The sequence below is a fragment of the Furipterus horrens genome, unplaced genomic scaffold (genome assembly GCF_987537825.1).
Source record: "Furipterus horrens unplaced genomic scaffold, mFurHor1.1.pri manual_scaffold_13, whole genome shotgun sequence".
In the NCBI taxonomy this organism is placed as follows: Eukaryota; Metazoa; Chordata; class Mammalia; order Chiroptera; family Furipteridae; genus Furipterus; species Furipterus horrens.
Window position 1 is genome coordinate 41,165,206 of NW_028327183.1, and position 20,517 is coordinate 41,185,722.

At 48.2% G+C, this 20,517-nt stretch overlaps 2 protein-coding genes across 3 annotated transcripts; one reads left to right on the forward strand and one right to left on the reverse strand.

Annotated features, from left to right (window-relative positions):
• Positions 1–10: 10 nt before the first annotated feature.
• B9D2 (B9 domain containing 2) lies at positions 11–6,031 on the reverse strand. The gene is made up of 4 exons (XM_090259822.1): positions 5,973–6,031; positions 5,390–5,481; positions 2,559–2,684; positions 11–601 (listed from the first exon to the last, which is right to left on the reverse strand). Exons 2-4 carry the CDS (start codon positions 5,475–5,477, stop codon positions 288–290), a joined length of 528 nt encoding a protein of 175 aa, XP_090115948.1. The 5' UTR covers positions 5,478–5,481; positions 5,973–6,031; the 3' UTR covers positions 11–287.
• A 9,058-nt stretch (positions 6,032–15,089) lies between these two features.
• Positions 15,090–19,199, forward strand: TMEM91 (transmembrane protein 91). 2 transcript variants are annotated; one of them, XM_090261249.1, is made up of 4 exons: positions 15,090–15,274; positions 16,227–16,438; positions 18,276–18,422; positions 18,928–19,199. In XM_090261249.1, the coding sequence occupies exons 1-4, from the start codon at positions 15,262–15,264 to the stop codon at positions 19,084–19,086; spliced, it is 531 nt and encodes a 176-aa protein (XP_090117375.1). In that variant the 5' UTR covers positions 15,090–15,261; the 3' UTR covers positions 19,087–19,199. The 2 variants fall into 2 exon arrangements, with proteins under 2 accessions (XP_090117375.1, XP_090117374.1); XM_090261248.1 differs by having other exon boundaries at positions 18,626–18,971.
• The last annotated feature ends 1,318 nt before the right edge of the window (positions 19,200–20,517 follow it).

The window sequence follows — 20,517 nt, forward strand, 5'->3', positions numbered from 1 at the left end:
CACCCACACCTGTCAGAACTGCTTTTATTTAGCACTTCGATGTGTGAGGCAGCCTTTTCCCCAAACCCCTGGGACCCCACACGCTTGCTGCCCCCGTTTCAGATGGGGAAACTGGCCTTCAGAGGGACAGGAGCAGGACTTGAGGTGCTAGCCAGGACAGAAGCTGCCTCGCGCCTTGACTGGGGTCAGGTCTGGCAGTCTCCAGAGCCCATGCTTCTGACCACTGTGCAGTCCTGCCCCTCATGGGTGTCCAGGGATGCGGATGGGGGCTGTGGAGGCAGGGTCCCTCAGCATTCCACGCCATAGCGGTCAAAGTGGCGCAGCAGCAGGCCCAGGTCAAGGTGCACGGTGCCACCAGCAGCTGTGTGCAGGCGATAGCGGTCAGCCCCACTGTAGATGGCGTCCCCGTGCAGCAGCTGAGGCCCACCACCCACAAAGGCCCGTGCCAGCTGCTCCTGCCAGCTGCCCAGGGGCCGCCACGTGGGACAGTCCAGCTGGTGGGTGCCCGGACTGCTGGGAACATGACAAAAGCCATAGCCAGCAAGCTGGCAGCGGCCAAAGCTGTCCTGGGACCACACCTGGAGATGGAGCCGTGGCCAGCCTGCAAGATAGGGGAGAGAGAAGAATGGGTGCAGCCCAGTCTTCCCATCCTGGATCCCCACCACACTCTAGACTCAGTCCTTTCCCCCCTGGATTTCTGCCCCAGCCTCCTCTCTGGACTTTCATGCCCACCCAGCAGCCAAAGGGACATTTCTGAACCCATGTTCCTACCATGCTCAAAACCCTACCCTTCCACGGCTCTCCAGTGCCCTCAGGATAAAATCCGACTTCAAGACTCAAGGCTCTTTGAAACTAGCCTCTGCTGACTTCTCTCTCTGTGGCCTCCTCCTCTGTGTCCCCATCTCAGGGCAGCCCCTAGGCCCAAAGTGAGGAAGCTCCTTGGGCTTTGTCCTGGACACCTCCCCTGTTCTCACCCTGTTCTCTCTGGGCTCAGGGCCTTCCTCCTTGCCCCCTCCAGTCCACCTTCCACCTGGCACCTGGAAGCATTTTTCTCCTCCCATAGGTTTCCCAGTGTCCTAAGAATAAAGTTCAGCTCCTTAGCCTGGTAGGCAAAGCCCTTGGAGATCCAGCCCCATTTCACCCTCCTTTCCTAGCCCCTCTGTGCTAGGCTCTGTTCTAGAAGCTGGGAACCCAGAGGTGAACAGAGCGGACCAAAATTCCTGCCCTTGTGTAGCTGACATCCTAGACAACGAACACAGTAAATAAGCAAATTATAGGGTATGTCAGATGGTGATAACTGCTCTGGAGAAAAATAAAGCTACGTAGGGTGGGGGTGGGATGTAGTTTTAGAAATGGGATGACAAGAAAAGCTTCACTAAGAAGGGAACATTTGAGTGAATGTTTAAAGGAGGGAAGGGAGTGGGCCATGAGGACATCTAGGGAAGTGCATTTCCAGTGGAGGGAACAGCCTGTGCGAAGACCCCCCGGTGGGAGCTGCCTGGTGGGACCAGTGGAGGACTTCAGGTCTGAAGAGTGAAAGGGCAGTTGCCTGCCTCACCCTCCAATCCATCACCTACAAGCAGCCAGAAGGGTCTTAAAAGCAACATCTGACTTGTCAGTCGCCTGTGGCTCCTCCCCTTCAGGAAATGGCCTCAGCTCTGCAGCCTGGCATTCAAGGCCCTATGTGGCACGTCCCCTGTCCCCTCACCCTCTGCAGTCTTTCTGCTTTCCCTCCATCTTCTAAATGCTCTGGCTCACTTTGCCCTTTGAGCCTTCCACACACAGATCTCTGTCTTGAACCCTCTTCCTTCCCTTTGCCTTAGCTCCCATTGGCCCCTCACAGCAAAGCTCAAATATCCCCTCCTCCAGGAAGCCCCCCTTGAACTTCCCAGTAGTCAGGAGCCTCTTCGTGGCTCCCATTGCCCTCTAGAATTCCCCAACCCATCCCTGCCCACTTTGGGCTGCCACTGTCTGGGCGTAACTCTATCTCCCCCATGGGATGGTGAGCCCTGTGAGGACAGGGCTGGGGGCTGTCTCGGTCACTGACATCTCCCTGGCATCACAGGCCAGGCTCAGAGCAGGACTCAGTAAATGTTATTTATATTGTTGAAATATATGGCATATTCACCCAGGCTATTTCCTGGAATCCACTCCTTTCCAATGACCCAAATTTTCCACCAGAAAACGTATTCTGATACCCTTCCTCCCCCGAATACTCATTTCTCCTCTGAACAGCTGAGGAGCCCTGCCTGAGAAGAGCCACCAGCCTTGCCTCCCTTACATAACTCTTCCCGCTTCCTCCTGACTGAATTCTCTTGGCTTCTCTCTTTGAAAGCCACCTCCCCTCTTCCCTGGTCCTCACCTTCCCTTCTTCCCCTCCACCCTAGCCTCTGACACACTCAAATCAGCTCAGTCTCTCCAGGACCAGGCCTGGCTGGGAAAGGGCCTCAAAGGGCAGAGGAGCAGGGAGAGGACCTGGTGTTCCCAGTCCCAGCCCCACTGGGTGCTGCTAACCCCTGTCCCCTCGGCTTGGCTCAGGGCTCAGGCCAGGAACCCACCTTGGAGGCCTTTGGTGGCGAAGTGCAGGTCAATGGGGTGAGACCAGTAGGCCATGTCCCCTATTTGGGGGGTGTCCACCTGTGTTTGGCCCTCCCGAACGCCTGACAGCAGCTTCCATGCTGCCCCTGCAATGAGAACCAGGACACTGATGAGGCAGGAAAGAGTGGGAGGCAGCCTTCAGGGAGGGGGTGCCGCTGTGGCTGTAAGACCTGTTTCTCCCTGGCATTGGGGGACAGGGGTTACAAAGTATGGCTCTGGAGCCAAATGTCTGGGTTCAAATACTGGCATTACTTCTTTCTGCCTGCGCACATTTGGGCAAGTTACCTTTCCCTGCCTTGATCTCCCCATCTGTCAAGTGGGTGTAATAATGCATTCCTTGTCATTTTGTGAGCAGGTTAAATGAGCTAATATACACAAAGCACTTACAACGGAGCTTGAGGCATCAGGAGTGCTGTTTAAGTGTTGGGTATCATTGTTACTATTCTCACCCTGCACTTACAAGCCTAGTCCAAGGCCTAAGATGGTTCCAAGGGTGCTTTTCGACAAAGGGCATGAGCACGCTGTGAAAGGCACATAGTAATACCAGTCCTACTGAGGGTGGTACTCATACCAAAAATGCACTGAATGCTTACCAAATGCCAGATGCTGTGCTAAGCACTTTAGTGATGAATTCATTTAATCCGCCCTCCAGGACTCTTAATCCCCACCCTACCCCCAGTCTACACACTCTTCCTGTAGCCCATGAAGCCCTGTCTCTGGCCTGTGTTCCCCTCCTGAACTCAGATCCCATCACTCTCCCCATCCCTCGCTTTCTCTATCTAGCCTCACTGGTCCTACCGTTGTTTCCCCCCTCAGGGGCTTCACACTGGCTGTTTCCTCTGCCTAGAAAGCTCTGCTCCTGGATGTCCCCAGGCCTGGCTTTTGTTCATCCTTCAGGGATCAGCTCCAGTGCCACTTGTACAGAGGGCTTCTCCCTCACCCTCCAATCCAAACCTAGGCCCTATCACATTATCTCATCTAATTTCTTACAAGGACCTACCACCACCTGTAATCATTACACTCATTTCTTTATCTGCTTATTTATTTTGTTTCCACTCCTATGAGCCCCAGGAGAGCAGGGATCTTGTACATTGCTGGATCTCCACCTCAAGCCCAAATCTTAGTATATAGAAGGTGCTCCATAAATGTTGATTGGACAAATCGGTGGGCCTTGGAGGTGTACTAATATAATCCCCACTTTACACGTTAAGAAGCAGACTCTGGGAAGAAAAGTCACTTGTCCATTCATTCCATGCACATTGATTGAACACCTACTGTGTGCCAAGCCCTTTTCTCCATGTGCGGTACAGCAGGCCTTCAGCAGACCAAGGAACCATGGTGGAGCTGGATTCAGACTGAGCTCTGTTGGACTGCCGAGCCCAAGCCCTTTACCTGACTACCTCTGAGCTCTCTGCTGGATTAACTGCTCCCCCCTCAACAGTCCCCTGAAATTGTAAAAACCATATGAGTTACTGTTGCCTCTGGTCCAGGCAAAGAAAGCACCAGGCCTTGAGTCCGGCTTTTCACATACAATATTTCCCAACACCCCTATGGAGGACAAATATCTCACTTTACAGATGAGGAAACTGAGGCTCCAAGACGGGACAGCACCTGCCCAGGGTCACAGAGCAGGTGGGGCCCAGACTGGAAACCAAGTCTGACTCCAGAGCCTTCCTCTTCATCTGCTCAACTGGAGGACCACAATTTCCCAGGAAATTTCAACCACCCTACCCACCACCCTACCACCAGTGAAATCGCCAAGGACCCAGGGCCTGAAGAGATTCCGATGGCAATGAGCCACACTCGTCTCATGTGCATTTATGTGTAGGTACTGGGCAACATACCCAGGGCTTTATAAACAAGACTCCATCCAACTTTTACATGAGCCAAGTAAATACTTACTAAGCAATTACTAGGCCAGGTCCTCTCTTAAGTGCTCTCTTATTCATTTAGCTCACACAACCACCCCATAAGGTAAGCACTGTAACTACTGCCATTGTACAGACAGGGAAATCAAGGCAAAGATAAGTGCCCAAGGCCACATAATAAATAAACAACTGGCTTTGAACCCAGGCAGTTGTACTCTTAACCTCAACACTGTGCTGCCTCTCAGTTATTAACTTAATTTTCAAGCAAGAAAACTGAGGCTCAGAGAGCCCCCTGATTTATTAGGTGGGAGTTAGTATCTGAGCCCAGACCTGGTGGCCCTAACCATTACACTATACCACCACACTATCCTGTTTCCCATGGGGAGGCATGAAAACTGGGCCCTCTGAGGTCCCTCCTGGGCCATGCGGATGGACTTGGATGATTACCAGAACTAGGTTCCTATTTTCTTACAGAGAATTATGAATACAGGAGGGTGGCCTTTCCTCTGTAAATCTGGAATGGAAATTTCCATTTTACAGTAAGAACTCAATAAATGGAGACTGTTAAACAAAGAATTAAGATGGGAGGAGACCCAGGACACCCCTAAGACACTGAATAAAGTCCAAACAGTAGAATTAAGGCTGTGTAGTGTTCTGAGGATTGGGAGTGTGTGTGGGGTCTAGCCTCTATCCCCAAATCCTTAGGGGTTCTGTGTTGAGAGAGTAGAAGCTGGAGTACACAGAGATGGGACAGAAGGGATAAGAAGGGAGCATGAGACATATGGACACAGCATGGTCAGGGTTAGGAGTCCTGAGAGCTGATGGAAGATGAGGATCAGGGACTGGGCCAGAGGGTCAAGGAAGGAGAGTGGAACCTCTAGGCTGAGAGTGTTGGTGGGGAAATGAACCAGGTCCTGGAATACCTGTGTGGATGCCCCACTTGCAGAAGAGGCTACTTTCCGAGAAACCGGTGGCCCCTACGATCTGCCCAATCACGTGCACCTCAGCCATGACCCTGAGGGTAAAAATAGAATCATAACCCTGTGAGGTAAGTGTACTATTATTTCCACCTGCGAGAGGAGGAAACTGAAGCCCTCCAAATAAGAGACAGTACTAGAATTTCAAAGTAGTTTCGTCAAACAACTGAGGCTGGGTTCTTAACCATGATCCTAAATGCCTCTCCAAGAGGGCCCTGAAAAAATTAGGGGAGTAGGGACGACTGGGCTGAAGAGCTAGCTGGCTGGCATCTGACAAAAATAACCTTGCTCAAGGGCAGAGAAAAGCCCCGCCCTAGAGGCGATGGCTCCGCCCACAAGCACTAAGGCACCGCCTCCTTGCCTCAACTTCTCCCTCCCGCCCCCTGCAGCTCCATGAGGCGCATGCGTTTTAAGAGCAGAGCACCAAAGCCCCGCCCTCTAATCGTACGCATGCGCTATTTCCACCTCAGAACAGCTAACGGTTAGGAAGGGCAAAAGTGGCAGCGGGATTGGAGTTCATGGGCCTGACCTGTCCCTCTCTTCGCGGGAGCTGACTTCCAGACCTGGCTCGCGCCCCTCCCCGGACCTTCCCGGCAGCAAGAGATGCGAGGCACCGCGATCACTCTGAGGCCCCGCCCGCCTTCGTTCTCTCGGGTTGTTGCTGGGGCAACAGCAGCCTCCTCCCCTGGTTTTTAATTGGCCCAAACTGTCATGGGGGAGGGACTAAACTCTGATGGACGTTCTCTCTCCTTGCTCCATTTTGGGAAAAGTGTCCAGCCAGGATCCACGGTTCAGCCATTTGGGGCGTGGCCCGGCAGCCGCCATATGCAGTGTGGCTGAGGAACTCTGAGCGCGAATGTTTATCCCAGTACCCTCTTCACAAAATAAATAAATCCATCGATGCCCCATAACCCCCAAATCTTTACCCTAACGTGGGCCACAAACACTCTTCCTTAGGACAGTGCATCCTCCTGCCTCATAACTAGAAAAAAAAAATCCTTCCTCATTCAGAGGTACTCAAGAAGTTGAGGAGGAAGACTTCCTTTTTTTTTTTTTTTAAGAGTTCATCAGGCTTCATGGTACTGGTAATCCCACTTCCTTCTCAGAAAAACTGCCCAGTTCTTCACCCAGCAGATTCTGAGCAAGAGGCGGGGCGTAGGGAATATGAGAAAATAAGGAACTGAGGCCTCTATCTGCAGAAAATCCGGTTCTTAAAAAATGGATTCTAACAGTAACTTGTCTTGTGACTTTGCATGGCTCTAGATTTCAGTTTTCTCATCCATGTACTGGGCACGAGGACAGTGACTGAGTCAGAAGCACTCACGCATTCTGATGAACTGAGCAGTGCCTTAGCCCCTCAATCCTCCCGCCCAGCCCAGGAGTCCAAAGGAAACGCATTCTCTTTCTTTTTAGCAAAATGGGACTGTGAAAGTTAGTCAACAACTTAAAGTTATAGGAAGGGGGCAATGTTTCAATAGGATCACATTTATATAAATAAAATATTTCAATGTGATATTTTACTAATAGGTATATTTGAAAGCTGCCATTTATTGAGTTATTTCTTTGTACCAGTCCCCCAGAAACGTCGTTGTGCATGTACGATTTCCTTTAATCCTTACAGACATCCCGCCAGGTAAATAATATTATCAGCTTTATTTAAAATGAAATTGGGACAAAAATCATTTGCCTTAAGCCAAATTGACCGTAGTTCTGTCTCACTCTGTCCTAAACTTTATATTCTTAGCCTCTCTGCTCTCCTGCCACTCTTGGATACAAGTCTCCCACATTCAAAGGAGTATGGAAGTTGTGCTTGGGTGTCATCCTGGGTGCTATCACTTCCCATATCCAACCTGATATTGTTACAGAACCCCTGGGCTGCTCCAATTGAAAACAAACCCACGGGCTCTTTAGTTAGGGGTCCGATTGCCCGCCGCCAAAATTATAACTCTCAACACCAGAGTTTAGTGAAAAGAAAAAGAATTGTTTGTTTAACAGTTACAGTTATTTGCAGATTTCTGTTGTTAAGTCTTATGTTCTTTAAAACACCCATAAACACATATCCTTGCCTCCCCCCTACCAAACCAGGCTAGTTTTAGAAAAGTCAGAGAAACCGTTTCCCTACTTTCCAAACACAGTTCAGCTTTACCAGTAGCTGCCAATCACTCTTCTGCCTGGGGAGGTCCTTTCTGCGCCATGGTGCCCTCCAGCTCTCAATGCAGGACCGCCTGGATTCTCAGCCTCCTTGCAAACTGCCTTCTTTCTGCAGACCGCATGGATCTCCTCCCCTCAAAACCGCATGGTGAGAGCCTCTTAAAGCAGCCTGGAGACCCCTTTTCCAAGCCACATGGAGAACTTAGCTTCTTTATTCCGCATGGAGAAGGCCCCTTCACCAAGTCATGTGGAAGGGGCGAGAGGGCGAGAGAGCGAAAGCTAAAATGTCCGCAGCTGCTTATATATCCCTGACTGCGTCATCTGACACAGTGGGTGTTGCAAACAGTTCTGACCATTCACAGACCCTTACGTAGGCTCTGTGTGCTTTTTCCATACCGTCCCCTGGTTCAAGACTCCTCCCATCCACCTGAGGCCTTGGAAGCATCCAAGCCATTTTGCGTAATGAAAGACACCAGCCACCAGCCTCAGGCATGTGGAGGCATTCTGAAAGCTGCTTCTTTCTCCCCATCCCCCAGCCTCAAACTCTGGGGATTTTTGGATTCCCCTGTTTCTGTAACAATATCACTCTGTTACCTCCTTTTTTTCCCCCCACATTCTGTGTTTATTTTTCAGAAAAACACTCACGTATTGAACTCAGGATTTCATGGGTATTATCACTTTGTTATCCCCTTCTTAAATATTTTTTCTTCAGTTGTTTTCTTTCCTACTGGTTGATATTAGTGATTAGGAAAATGCTTCCCAGTTTTCCTGGATTTTAGTCTTGACTTTGCCCCTTCTGTGTGGCCTTCAATGCCTCAGTTTCCTCATCTGTGACATGAGTATGAACGATGGTATCCACCTTGTTGTATTATTGTTAGGATTTAATGAATGTATGTAGCTGTTTTAAAATATCAATATAGCCACAGTTTCTTTGACACGCCTTTCACTAAGTGGAGCCTAATTCCTCTCCCCTTGAGAATAGGCTGCACTGGGTAACTTGCTTCTAGCTGATAAAGTGTGGCAAAAGTGTTGCTGTGTGACTTCCAAAACCAGGCCATAAAAAGCATCCTCCTTGATCTCTCTCTTGGAGGATTTACTTTGAGAGAGGCCAGCCATCATGATGTAGCAACAGTAAAGCTATCAATGGAAAGACCCAAATGGGGAAGAACTGAGGCATCCTGCCAACAACCAACACCATGTGAGTGACCCATCTCGGAAGGAGATCTTCCAGCCTCAAGCTCAGTCAGATCTTCAGAGGTCCATCACGCCTGGCCAACATGCTAACTGTAACTTCATGAGACATCTTGAACCAGAAGCACTCAGTTAACCAATCGCCAAATTACTGACCTACAGGAACTACGTCAGTGATAAATGTTTGTTGTTTTAACCACTAAGTTTGGGGGGATAATTTATCACACAGCAATAGATTACTTATACAAATATGTAATGAATTTAGGACAGTGCCTGGCACATAAGACAAAATGTTTGCTATTATTGATGGTATTTATTATTGTTAATGAAATGATATATTTTACATATTTTTTAAAGAAGCACACTGAATAATTATTTATGTAGTTTTTATTTTTAACTTATAAAAATTGTGCTAAAATACATATAACGTAAAATTTACCATCTCAATCATTTTTAAGTACACAGGTGAGTGGCATTAAGTGTATGCACATAATTATGCAACCAATCTCTAGAACTATTTTTATTCTGCAGAAGTGAAATTCAGCACCCATGAAACAGCAACTCCCCCCCCCCCTTCTTTAGCCACACTGGTAACCACCATTCTACTTTTTGTTTCTATGAATTTGACTACTCTATGTACCTCCTATATGTAGAATCATTTAGTTCTTGTCTTTTTATCACTAGCTTATTTCATTTAGCATTATGTCTTCAAGAGTCATCCATGTGGTAGGTGTATATCAGATTTTCCTGCATTTTAAATGCTGAATAATATTCCATTGCATACACTCCACTTTGTTTTTCCATTCATCTGTTGGTGGACACTTGGGTTACTTTCACCCTTTGACTGCTGGGAATAAAGCTGCTATGAACATGAGTGTACAAATATCTCTTCAAGACCATGACTGCAGTTCATCTGATCTATACCCAGAAGAGGAATTGCTGGGTCATATGTTTATTCTATTTTTAATGTTTTGAGGAACTGACAAACTGTTTTCCGTAGTGAGTGTATATATTGTTTTACAGCTTGCTTTTTTCACTCAGTGATTCATCTTGGGAATTTGTCTCTATATAAATATCTAACTCACTCTTTTTCAAAAATAATTGATTTGAAGTATAATATATGTACAGAAAAGTGCACAAATCATAAATGAAGAGCTGGATTAAATTTCATAAACTGAACTCAAGTGGTAACTAGAACTTGGCTCAAGAAAAGAATATCAGTTGCTCCCCAGGAGGCCCCCAAGGGTAACCACTAACTCTAACAACATGGGTTAATTTTGCCTGTTTTTGTACTTTATATAAATAAAACCACAGAGTATGTATTGTTTCATGTCTGCTGTCTGCTCAGTTTTGTTTGTGAAATCTATCCACAGTGTTGCAGGGGGCTATGTTCTCATTTCTGTATAGTTTCCTGTATGTGAAGATGCTATAATTTATTCATCCATCTGTTGATGGGAATTTGCCTTGGTGGACATATGTTCACATCTGGCTAGAGTGGAATTGCTGCATCATAGGATAGGTTCAGCTATAGTAGACACTGCTCAGAAGTTTTTCAACCTGGTGATTCCAGTTTTCAGTATATGAGAGTTCCATCTCTTTCACGTCCTCACCAGCACTTGGTGGTGGTGTTCTTTTTCATTTAGTCATTCTAGTGGGTGTGTATTGGTATTGCATTGTGATTCTAATTTGCATTTCCCTATTGGCTAGTTGAGTATCTTTATTAATGTTCATTTGTTTCCTTGGATTTCCTCTTTTGTGAAGTTTTGCTCAATTATTTTGCCTGCTTTATATATATTATATATATATATATATATATATTTAGCCCTGGCTGGTTTAGCTCAGTGGATTGAGCGTCGGCCTGAGAGCTAAGTGTCGCTGGTTCGATCTTCCAGTCAGGGTACATCAGAGAAGGAAAACTCTGACTCCAAAAAACCTCCGCTGCCTTGCGGCATACCTCTTCAGGGGAAAGGCTAAGGGAGTAAACCCCGACAGAAAATCCGGAGCCGGAGTCCCTAAGGCGGTTTGACGTTGTAGTCAACACCGGCAACTCCTGCGGCGCACCTGAAGCCAAGCTGTATTGACTCCGTCTTTCCCTTGGATCCTTCAGCTGCGAAGAGAGGGGGGGTCTGCTGCATGGGCAACAGCAGACCCTCCATATTACCCTGCCCAGGCTCTGTAGCTTCAGCGTCATCGCAAGATGTCGATTCAACACGGGAGGAGACAGATACCATGTCACTCCCGAGTCGGACTGCACAGCCATTCTCGGCGGTGCAGATGGACTCTTAAGAAGCTACACCATCGTCTCTCGAGACGGACGGCTGCCGACGACGATATATATATATATATGTGTATATATACAGGGTGGGGAAAAATAGGTTTCAGCTGTGACTATGTGAAACACAAAGTTTATTCTTGTATTATTTATTAATTATGTATTGTTTTCCATATGAACAGCTATAAACCTACTTTTGCCCCACCCTGTATATATATATTATTCATAACCCATTATTTTCAGAAGTCAAATTCTCCTAAGAAGAAGGGGGGGATTCTCCTATATAATCATAATACCAATTTAATATTTTCCACTGTATCAATTTAACATTGATACAAAACTATCATCTAATTTATAGTTTATATTCAAATTTTCCCCATTGTCCCAATAATATATTTTATCACTATCTGCCCTCTATCCAGGACCATATTTTGAACTTAGTTGTCATGATTCCCTAGTCACCTTTAATCTAGAACAGGCCTGCCAGGTTTTAAATTTTTGTTATTGTTTTGTTTTTTATGATACTGACATATTTTTACAGGCTTCACGAAGGTCTTTATTTTAGTTTTTTATTAAGTTTATTGGGGTGACATTTGTTAATAGACTTTTAAAAACTTGCATGTATGTATTACATCCTTAGGAAGAGAATCCCAGGATTTTCCCTCCTATGTTTTCCCTCTTGCTTCTTCATGGCCCATAATGCCTGCCGAGGTTACCAATACAATGAAATCAAACTGATGGGACAGGAGCATGTTGTGCTTCTATTTTTCTAGATCTCTGAGGGGCACATCAAATCTGATCACTCCACACTTGTTTAACCTGCCCATGTGTTTCACAACGACTTTTCCAGCTCTGTGATCACCAGTGATTTCAAATTTTACCAATGTGGCCATGCTTCATCATCAGTTAGAAACCAGACAATGACTTTGGAGGCATGGCCTAATAAGAACCTGGTGTTTGCCCCTCTTTTCAGCATTGTGGATATTCTTGAAAGCATCAGCCAGGACATTCATGCCCACTGTTTTGTTGGCACAAAAAGATGGTAGAAAATGATATTGATATTTTATTTTATTTATTTATTTTCTGAGAGAGGGGAAGGGAGGGGAAAAAAAGAGAGGGAGAGAAACATTCATTGGTTGCCTCTTGCACCCAAACCCAAAACCCAGGCCCAACCAGGAATCAAACCAGTGACCTTTTGCTTTGCAAGTCGATGCCCAACCAACTGAGCCACACCAGTCAGGGCAGGCCAGCTACTTAATAGACTGTTTCTCAGTTTGACTTTGTCTCATGTTTTCTCATGATTAGATTCAGATGATGGGTCTTTGGCAGGAAAACGACAGAGATGATGTTGTGTCCTTCTCACTGCACATCAGGAGGCACATGATGTCAATTTGTTCCATTTCTGGTCATGTGAACGTCCATCACCTGGTTAAGGTGATGTGTGCCAGTGTTCTCCACTATATTTTCCCTTGTAATAACTAATCTGTGGGAAGATACTTTGAGACTAGATAAACGTCCTGTTCCTCATTGAACTTTCAGCAATGGTTTAAGCCTCCGTTGATGATTCTGGGTGGAATCTTGTGTTTAATATTCTAGGACCATCGCAAACTCTAAGAGGCTTGGGTCTCTTGTCACCTCTTAAAAAGGATGGGGCTGGGGAGACTGTACAAGGCTGATGGAGGCCAGAGACATCTAAACAGAAGTGAATAAATGGCTAGGGTGGCATGGGGGAATGAGGGATCCACAGAGCTTAGAGATTCCGTGAAAAACTGAGGCTGGTGTGAATCCATGCCTCATCCCACAAATATGTATGAAGCCTACTTGGTGCCAGGCGCTGTTTCAGGCCCTGAGGCCCAGCAGCAAACAAAATCCATCAAATCTCAGGCCTCCTGTAGCTAACACTGATGTGGGAAGATTCAAACTGCAAACAACAGAAACATATAGTAGTCCCCCACCCCACCCCATCCCAACCCTGGTTTTGCTTTCAGCTGTTTCATTTACTTGAGGTCAGTCACTGTCCGAAAATATTAAATGGAAAATTCCAGAAATAAACAATTCTTAAGTTTTAAACTGCACACTGTTCTGAATGGCATTATGAAATCTCACTTCGTCCGACTCCATCCCACCCAGGATGTGAATCATTACTTTGTCCAGTGTATCCATGCTGTATATGCTACCCTCCCATTAGTCACTTAGTAGCCATCTCAGTTATCAGATCGACTGTTACGTATCAAAGTGTTTGTGTTCAAGGTACCCTGATAATCAGAGGGCCGATAGTAACCTAATGTTAAATGACAATGTCTTCATCATTTACCTCACTTCATCTCACCACGCAGGCATTGTACCACCTCACATCATCACAAGAAGGATCAGTACAGTAAAAGATATTTTGAGAAGCTACATTCACATAATTTTAATGACAGAATATTTTTATGTGTTCTATTTTCTTACTAGTTATTGTTGTTAGTCTCTTACTTTGCCTAATTTACAAATTAAACTTTATCATAGATAGGTATGTCCATATAGGAAAAAACACTGTATACTTAGGTTTTGGTACTATTCAGTTTCGGGCACCCACCTTTGTCCTCCTAGGGCATCCTAGGTCTTGGAACACATTCCCGTGGATAAGGGGGACTATTGTAATATGTTTCATAGTGATAAATGAAATGAAAAACCAATCAGTGAGAGATTAAGGAGATAGAATAACAGGGTAACTCTCCCAGATAAAATAATCCTGCTCCCTCTTCCCTCTCATCTACCCTCCCATGGGTCTCCCTACCTGCCTGTCGTTTGCCAGAAACTCTGGCTTATTTAAGTGTTCCTCCTGGAAGGAGGGCCGGAGCCAGCTCCAGCATCTTGACTCTTGGCAAAGAGCCCTGGAACCCTGGAGTGAGGGGACTCTGGCTGGCCCCACATCAGGCGGGGGAAGCCCCTCCAGTTTGTGTGACTGGGACTAGTGAAATGGAGGGCTTCCGGGAAGGAGAAGCCAGTGCAAGCTGGGTGGGCTCCCTGAAGGAGGTGGAGGCCAGTAGGGTGAGGAGAGTTCCTTAATCAGACTTGTGGAGATGGATATAAATAATATTCACAAACACAAACATGTTTCCAGTGCTTACCTTGCCAGGCTTTGGGTAAACGTTGGACATTTTTATCTCACCTAATTTAAGTGGTTTTCAATTTACAGATGAAGAAATTGGGGTTCAGAGAAGTGATGCTATTTTCCAGAGGTCATACAGCCAGTGCCTTGAAGCGCCTGGGAAGAAACCCGGGTCCCTGTGGGTCCAAACACTGACTCAACCACCACCTGTACCATCTGATAACCGGCGCATCACTGCATCCTGGGCCCACACAAACCTCAGCCTTCTTTTCTTGGGGAAGCCCCCGCCACATCTTTTGCTTCTGCTTCCTCCCCTCCCCTTGACCAGCAAGGACTACAGCCTGGGGTTACAATCTGCCAGGCCAAGTTCCAGTTAACCTTGGCCAAGTGAGCACACACCTCTGAGCCTCAGTTTTTGGATATGCAAAATGAGGACAGAGATAGAGTTACTGAGAGGAATAAACGCAATGATGTCTGTAAAGCACTTAACCCAGCAACCGAGGTGGTCTGCACCCAGTGAACAGGAGGCGGCGTGCTCTTAGGCAAGCGCCCAAGCTCTGTGTGCCTGTGCACAGCGGGACAGTAAATGAGAGAGTCTCGTAGGTCGTTCTGAGGATACGTGTGCATGAGTACATGCAAAGCACTAAGAACCGTGCACCCAGTTGGTCATAATTGCTGTTGTTATCATTGAGCAGGGGTGGTGGTGGTGGTGGGTGGAGGCACGGCCAAGGCAGGAAGACCCTGGAGGATCCCGGGTCCCCTCCTCCGCCCCGCAGCCCTTGACCTCGCCGTCTGGGGCTCAGGCCTTCCAGTCCCGGCGACCCCGGCAGCTGCCGCGTCCTGTGCAGATGTCTGCCTTCAAGGCCCCTTACTCGCCGCTGCCGAGGGCGGAGCCTGGAGGTTTCCGCCCCGCCTCCATCCCCGCCCCCGCGCGCTGAGGGCCGAGGCGGGAGAGCTGAGCTGATTCGAACGTTCAGACCCCGCACCCCCACGCTCGGGCCCGGGCAGCGTGGGGCTCACTGGCGTCCACACACCCGAGCGGTAGGGTCTGGGCAGGTCTCGGTCGGTGCAGGTGCCCAGGAGGTCCTGGCATCTGGCTGTGGGCAGCGAATGAGAGGCTCAGGTAGGGCGCACCGTCCCTACCCCGGGTCCTGGCGTTGGGGATGGGGAGGCAAACCCTTGGCGAGGAAATCGGCTCAAACCAGGTTTGGCGTGAGGGTAGGAGACTTGGGGGGACCCCTAGGGGGGCCGTGGGGCGAGGAGAATATTCTTTGTTGAGTATGTACGAGTGTGTGGTGGGTTGGGGCTGGTTTGGGGTAGATGTGCCAAGGTGGATTCTGGTAAAACAGGAGGTGCTTGGGGAGCTGGTGGGAGCGCAAGGTGTTTTGCGGGGTCATCGATGTGGATGGAGTAGGCAGCGGTGCATGGACCCGGTCTTTGCTGCAGGTGTGCTAAGGAAGTGATGGGAACAGGGGAGAGTGTACCCCGTGCGTGATACTTGTGCGTATGTGTGCATATGGGGGTGGGGATTAGGAGTCACTAAGGATGAGTGTGTAAGAAGGTTGAGGGCTGATGGTGCCTGGGGCAAGGAGTCGCTTGGGAGATGAATACATGTAGATGGAGGTGGGGGTTAGGCTTGTCTGGATGGGTATATGAGGCCAAGGGCTTGGGTATTCAGAGTGTGCAGGCTTGAGGGGCACAGGGCGGTGTGAACTAAAGTGCAAAGTGTCACTGGGGAAGGCTGTGGGGGAGAGGGATGGTGTGTGAAACCAGGATGGGTGTCTAGTTCATGGGACAAATAAATGTGTAAGGCATGGTTTGGAATAAGTGTGCCAGTTATGTGGTCTTTGCCTGAGGATAGAGAAGCCCAGAGTTGAGTGTCCAGACCCCTGAATTCTTTTTACAGCTTGGGCCAGCCTCTTTTACTCTCTGGGCCTCAGTTTTACTTTCTGTAAAATGGGCCTGAGGGTTGTTGAGCTATCTGGTCTCTGCCTGGAGTCTCTCCAGGGTCAGAACTCAGGGGAAGGATGAATGCGAGACTTTTACAATTTGTCCTTTTCTTTCCCTTACCTAAGGAAACACCTCCGGGAGCCTCTCCCCCACCATGGACGGACCCAGTCTTCCAGAACTTCAACAGCCTCTGCTGGCAGGTGTAGGCTCCAACCCCCCTGTCCAGAAGCCTGGAGAGCCAGTCTTTGCGGAGTCCCTCAGGGGTTGTCACTTTCTGCCACCACCTCTTCCCTCTGTGAGCGCTGGTCTGGGGCAGCCAGGGCCCCCTGACCTTGAGGTAGGAGCAACAGGCCTTAGTGGGAGCAGGGGAGGGGCTGGAGGAGCTTCCAGCTGTGGTCATCACTTGGTAGGTTGGTGGCCGAGGTACCTGCATTTGGCCTGCAGTCTCGCTTGAGCTGCGTGTGGGCTTCCTAGACTTCCAGTCATGTTTTTCCAGTTCTCCCTTCACCCTGGATTGTTTAGCTTTTTCTCTTCATACTTGCCTCTCTCATCCTTGTTTCCTAGCCTTTGGCTCTCTGTCTTTCCTCTGATTTCTGACTCACATGCTCTCTATCTGTCCATCTCTCTTCAGAGCCAACACACCTCTGGCCTCTGTCTGCCCTGGTCTCTATTTTGAAAATCGTCACTTTTGTAATTTCTTATTATCTTTTATGTTATAAACATGGTTTCCCAGTTACTACTGCTGTATAAGAAATCACTGCAAAACTTAGTAATTTAAAACAACAGCAATCATTATCAACACTCATGGTTTCTTTGGGTCAGGAATTTGGGAAGGATTCAGTTGAGTGGTTTTGCCTCAAGGTCTTTTATGGGATTGCAGCAAGTCAGTGGTGAAGATCTCGAAGTCAGGGGGCTGAAGCAGCTGGGGGCTGGCAAGTATTTCTTTTCATGTAGCCTTGGGGCTTCTATGTGTCTTCCCAGTGGGCTGGTTTGGGCTTCCTTCCTGCATGGTGGCTTCAGGGCAGTCGGACTGCTTATGTGCCTCCGGTCTCCAGCATTGAGTGTCTCAGCAAAGCAGGAGCTGCCTCACCGTTTCTGACTTAGGAAGTCAGGTGACATTACTTCTACCGCATTCTATCAACTGTGAGTCACAGCCTGTCCAGATTTCAGGAAAGAGGACACAAACTTCACTCTTGATGGGAAGAGTATCCATCACTGGAAGAAAAGCATACGGGATGGCCATTTTTGGAAGTCTGCCACATTGTAACAAGAAGACATCACGCTGACATTGTATGTGTCTGATACTTCCATTGTTTGAAAGTTTTTTAAAAGTATATTTTATTGTTACAATAGTTCCAATTTTTCCTCCCTTTGCTCCCCTCTGCCCAGTTTGAAAATTTTGAAGGTCTAATGATTTCTGCTCATTCAGCTCTTTATGTGCCTGGCTATCTTTGACTGCATGCTGGTCATCATATTTGAAAAATTATTTTGAGGCCTAGAATGAAGGTACCTTTCTCCAGAGAGGACCCTGGTTTGTTTCTGTGAGCTGCCTGGGGGTATTAGCAGTTAAAGATAACTTTTAGTTTAGTTCAAGGTTTGACTGAAAAGTTAATTTTTCTGGGATTGGTGAATGCCTTCCCAAAAAGGGCAAAAGAAGCCTTGTGTGTTCATTTGACCTGTTAACTTTGATTTTCATTTCAGATTTGGCCTTAAAATGACTCCTTTGTCTTATTTGATTCAAGATTTTAAAAAATATTTTAAATCTAGAGTCAATAGTTTCAGGAGACAGGTTTGTCCAAGTAACTTAGGCCACCAGAGTTGCTTCTCCTAATCTCTATCTTTTTGCAGGTTCCTGTCCTTATTGGTGTCTGTCTCCACTTCAGGGGCATTTAACTAAGAGATTATACAATTATGGTATCTGCTTGGGCCTGTGAACTCCTTGAAATTGAATTCAGAGCTTTGGTTGTGGGTGGGGCTCTTCTCTGGAGACAGGCTCCACAGCTTTCCCTCAAAGGGATCCAGGATATAGAAGTCAACAGCCTGTCTCTTGGAACATTTTTTGTCTCAGTGTTTCTGGGAAGGCCCTGGTATTGGTCTTTGGTGGCTATGGGGAGCACAGCCTTGGGGCAGGGAAGGTGGTGGAGATGCCCACCCAGGCTCTCTCCTGCCTATAGGATGCATCAAGTGACAGCGACTTGGACTGGGATGGGGGCAGCCTTCTCTCCCCACTCCTACCCCATGACCACCTGGGCTTGGCTGTCTTCTCTGTGCTGTGCTGTTTCTGGCCTGTGGGCATAGCTGCCTTCTGCCTGGCGCAAAAGGTCAGTCTATGTGTGGTGCTGGGAGGGGACAGGATGTAAAAGAGAAAAATGCCCTCAAGATACAAGAAAACAAAATGGAGCCTCTATGCCTGGGGGTGGGGGAAAGAAATGGAGAGGATTCACGTGGAAACATTCAGGGGTAAAACATGGCATGTTTCGCAGAGCTGCCAAGTGGTGGTTAAAACCCTGAACTTAAATCCTAGGTCTGCCACTCTGTGAGCAAGCCACAATTTCCCTGGGCCTCATTTTCCTCTTCTGTGAAATTGGAATAATTCCTGCCTCAGGGTCATTGTGAGGATCAAATGAGTTAGAACAAATGGGGGCATACACTAGCATATGTATATCTGGTATTCCCCACGCCCAATTGTGTCTGACCCAGTGATGCTCCCTGTTTTGGGGATACATGAATGAATGCATGAGCTTGCCTGTGGGGAAGGGGCTGGGGCTTCAGGAATCAGGGTGGACAGAGGGATGCCTGACTCTCTGATGCCCAACACCTCCACAGACCAATAAAGCTTGGGCCAAAGGGGATGTCCAGGGGGCAGGGGCTGCCTCCCGCCGCGCCTTCCTGCTGGGGGTCCTGGCTGTCGGGCTGGGTGTGTGCACATACACAGCAGCCCTGGTGGCCCTGGCTGCCTACCTTGCCTCACGAGACCCACCCTAGCTGCCCCTGCGACCCCCACTGACAGAGTGGAGAATCCAGGTGAAGTGGCGGTTGGGACCAAGCTATACAATCCCCTCCCCTCCCTGGCTGCTACAATGTGAGATTAAAACACCAGACACCTGCGTCAGTCTGTGTGTGGGGCAGGTGGGGCTGGGGGCTCCTGACAGGCTACCTCCAGCATGGTCCTGGACACCTGACAGTTGCAAAGGGGAATCGCAGGGGCAGAGGGTTTCCAAGTTGCAGAATGTTCTCTTCACAACTTAGCGTGGTCAGCAGAGAACTGGACAGAACCGGGTGCCAGACTTGCTCCTCCGCACATCAGCTGCATCACCTTGGCCTGCTCAACCTGTGAGCCTCACTTTTTCTCAGCTGCAAAATGGGACTAATTTTTCCCCACTTGGGAAATGGGTAACACAGATAACAGGAAGTCTCCCTCTTTCTACAGCAAGTGGCAGACTCAACTCAGATCACGTTACACATAGAGGTAAGCAAGCTGAGGCAGAGCAGGACTCGGGCTCACATGAAAGGAGTGGTCTGGTTTCACCGCTTGCCCTCCTTTCCTTTTTGACTTCACTCCATGCAGGCGCCACCTTCTGGGGGAGAAAAATGGCCCTAGCAACTCAGAGGACCCCAGAGGTCCTCCTTCCCAGGGGCCCCCTCAGGGGCAGCATAAATGAATCATACAGCCTGACACCAGCGGGGTGTGTGTGTGTGTGTGATGGAGCCTTACAGGAGTACCAAAGCGCTGGCCAGTCTGCACGAGCAGCACTTAGCAGAGGGGCAGACATGCTCACTAAATGGCCCTTCACACTACCAAGTAACAGTAACAATTTGGTTTTCTCACTCCGTTTAATGCCATTCCAGTGGATCTTCCCAGAAGTCTTCCCTATTTGGCCATCCACGGAGCATTTCATGGAGCATAATTGCACACTAAAGATATTCATGCATTTCCTTCATTTCTTGGGATGAAAATGACACAGCAGCTGTGGGAACTATGTGAGCTAGCCCAGGCATGTGAAGCACGCAGCACAGCGCCTGTCATAAACCCTCAAACACCAGCGGCTCCCGGGACCTGGCGACCACATGGCTCAGTGTGGGTTAATCCCTGTGGATGCTCACACATTCTTGGCTTCTGCCCACTAAATAAAAGGGTGGGGGAACAGTCAAATGGCAACTAAAAATGTCCCCCCATATTCCCCAATGCCCCCTAGGGGGTGCTACCAGCCCTGATAACCAACAGACCTGTCACTTCCGTATACAGATGGGGAACCCCACTCTAGTGCTGGCCTCTCTGGGTTTGTCTGAACAGCAAGGGCCTGGGACTGAGCTAAGTGGGACCCATACTCCATGGCTGACTTGCTGGTGACCTCTGCCAGCAAACTGGCTTCTGAGCTTGTTTCCTCATTTTAAACATCCACTGAAATAACAGAT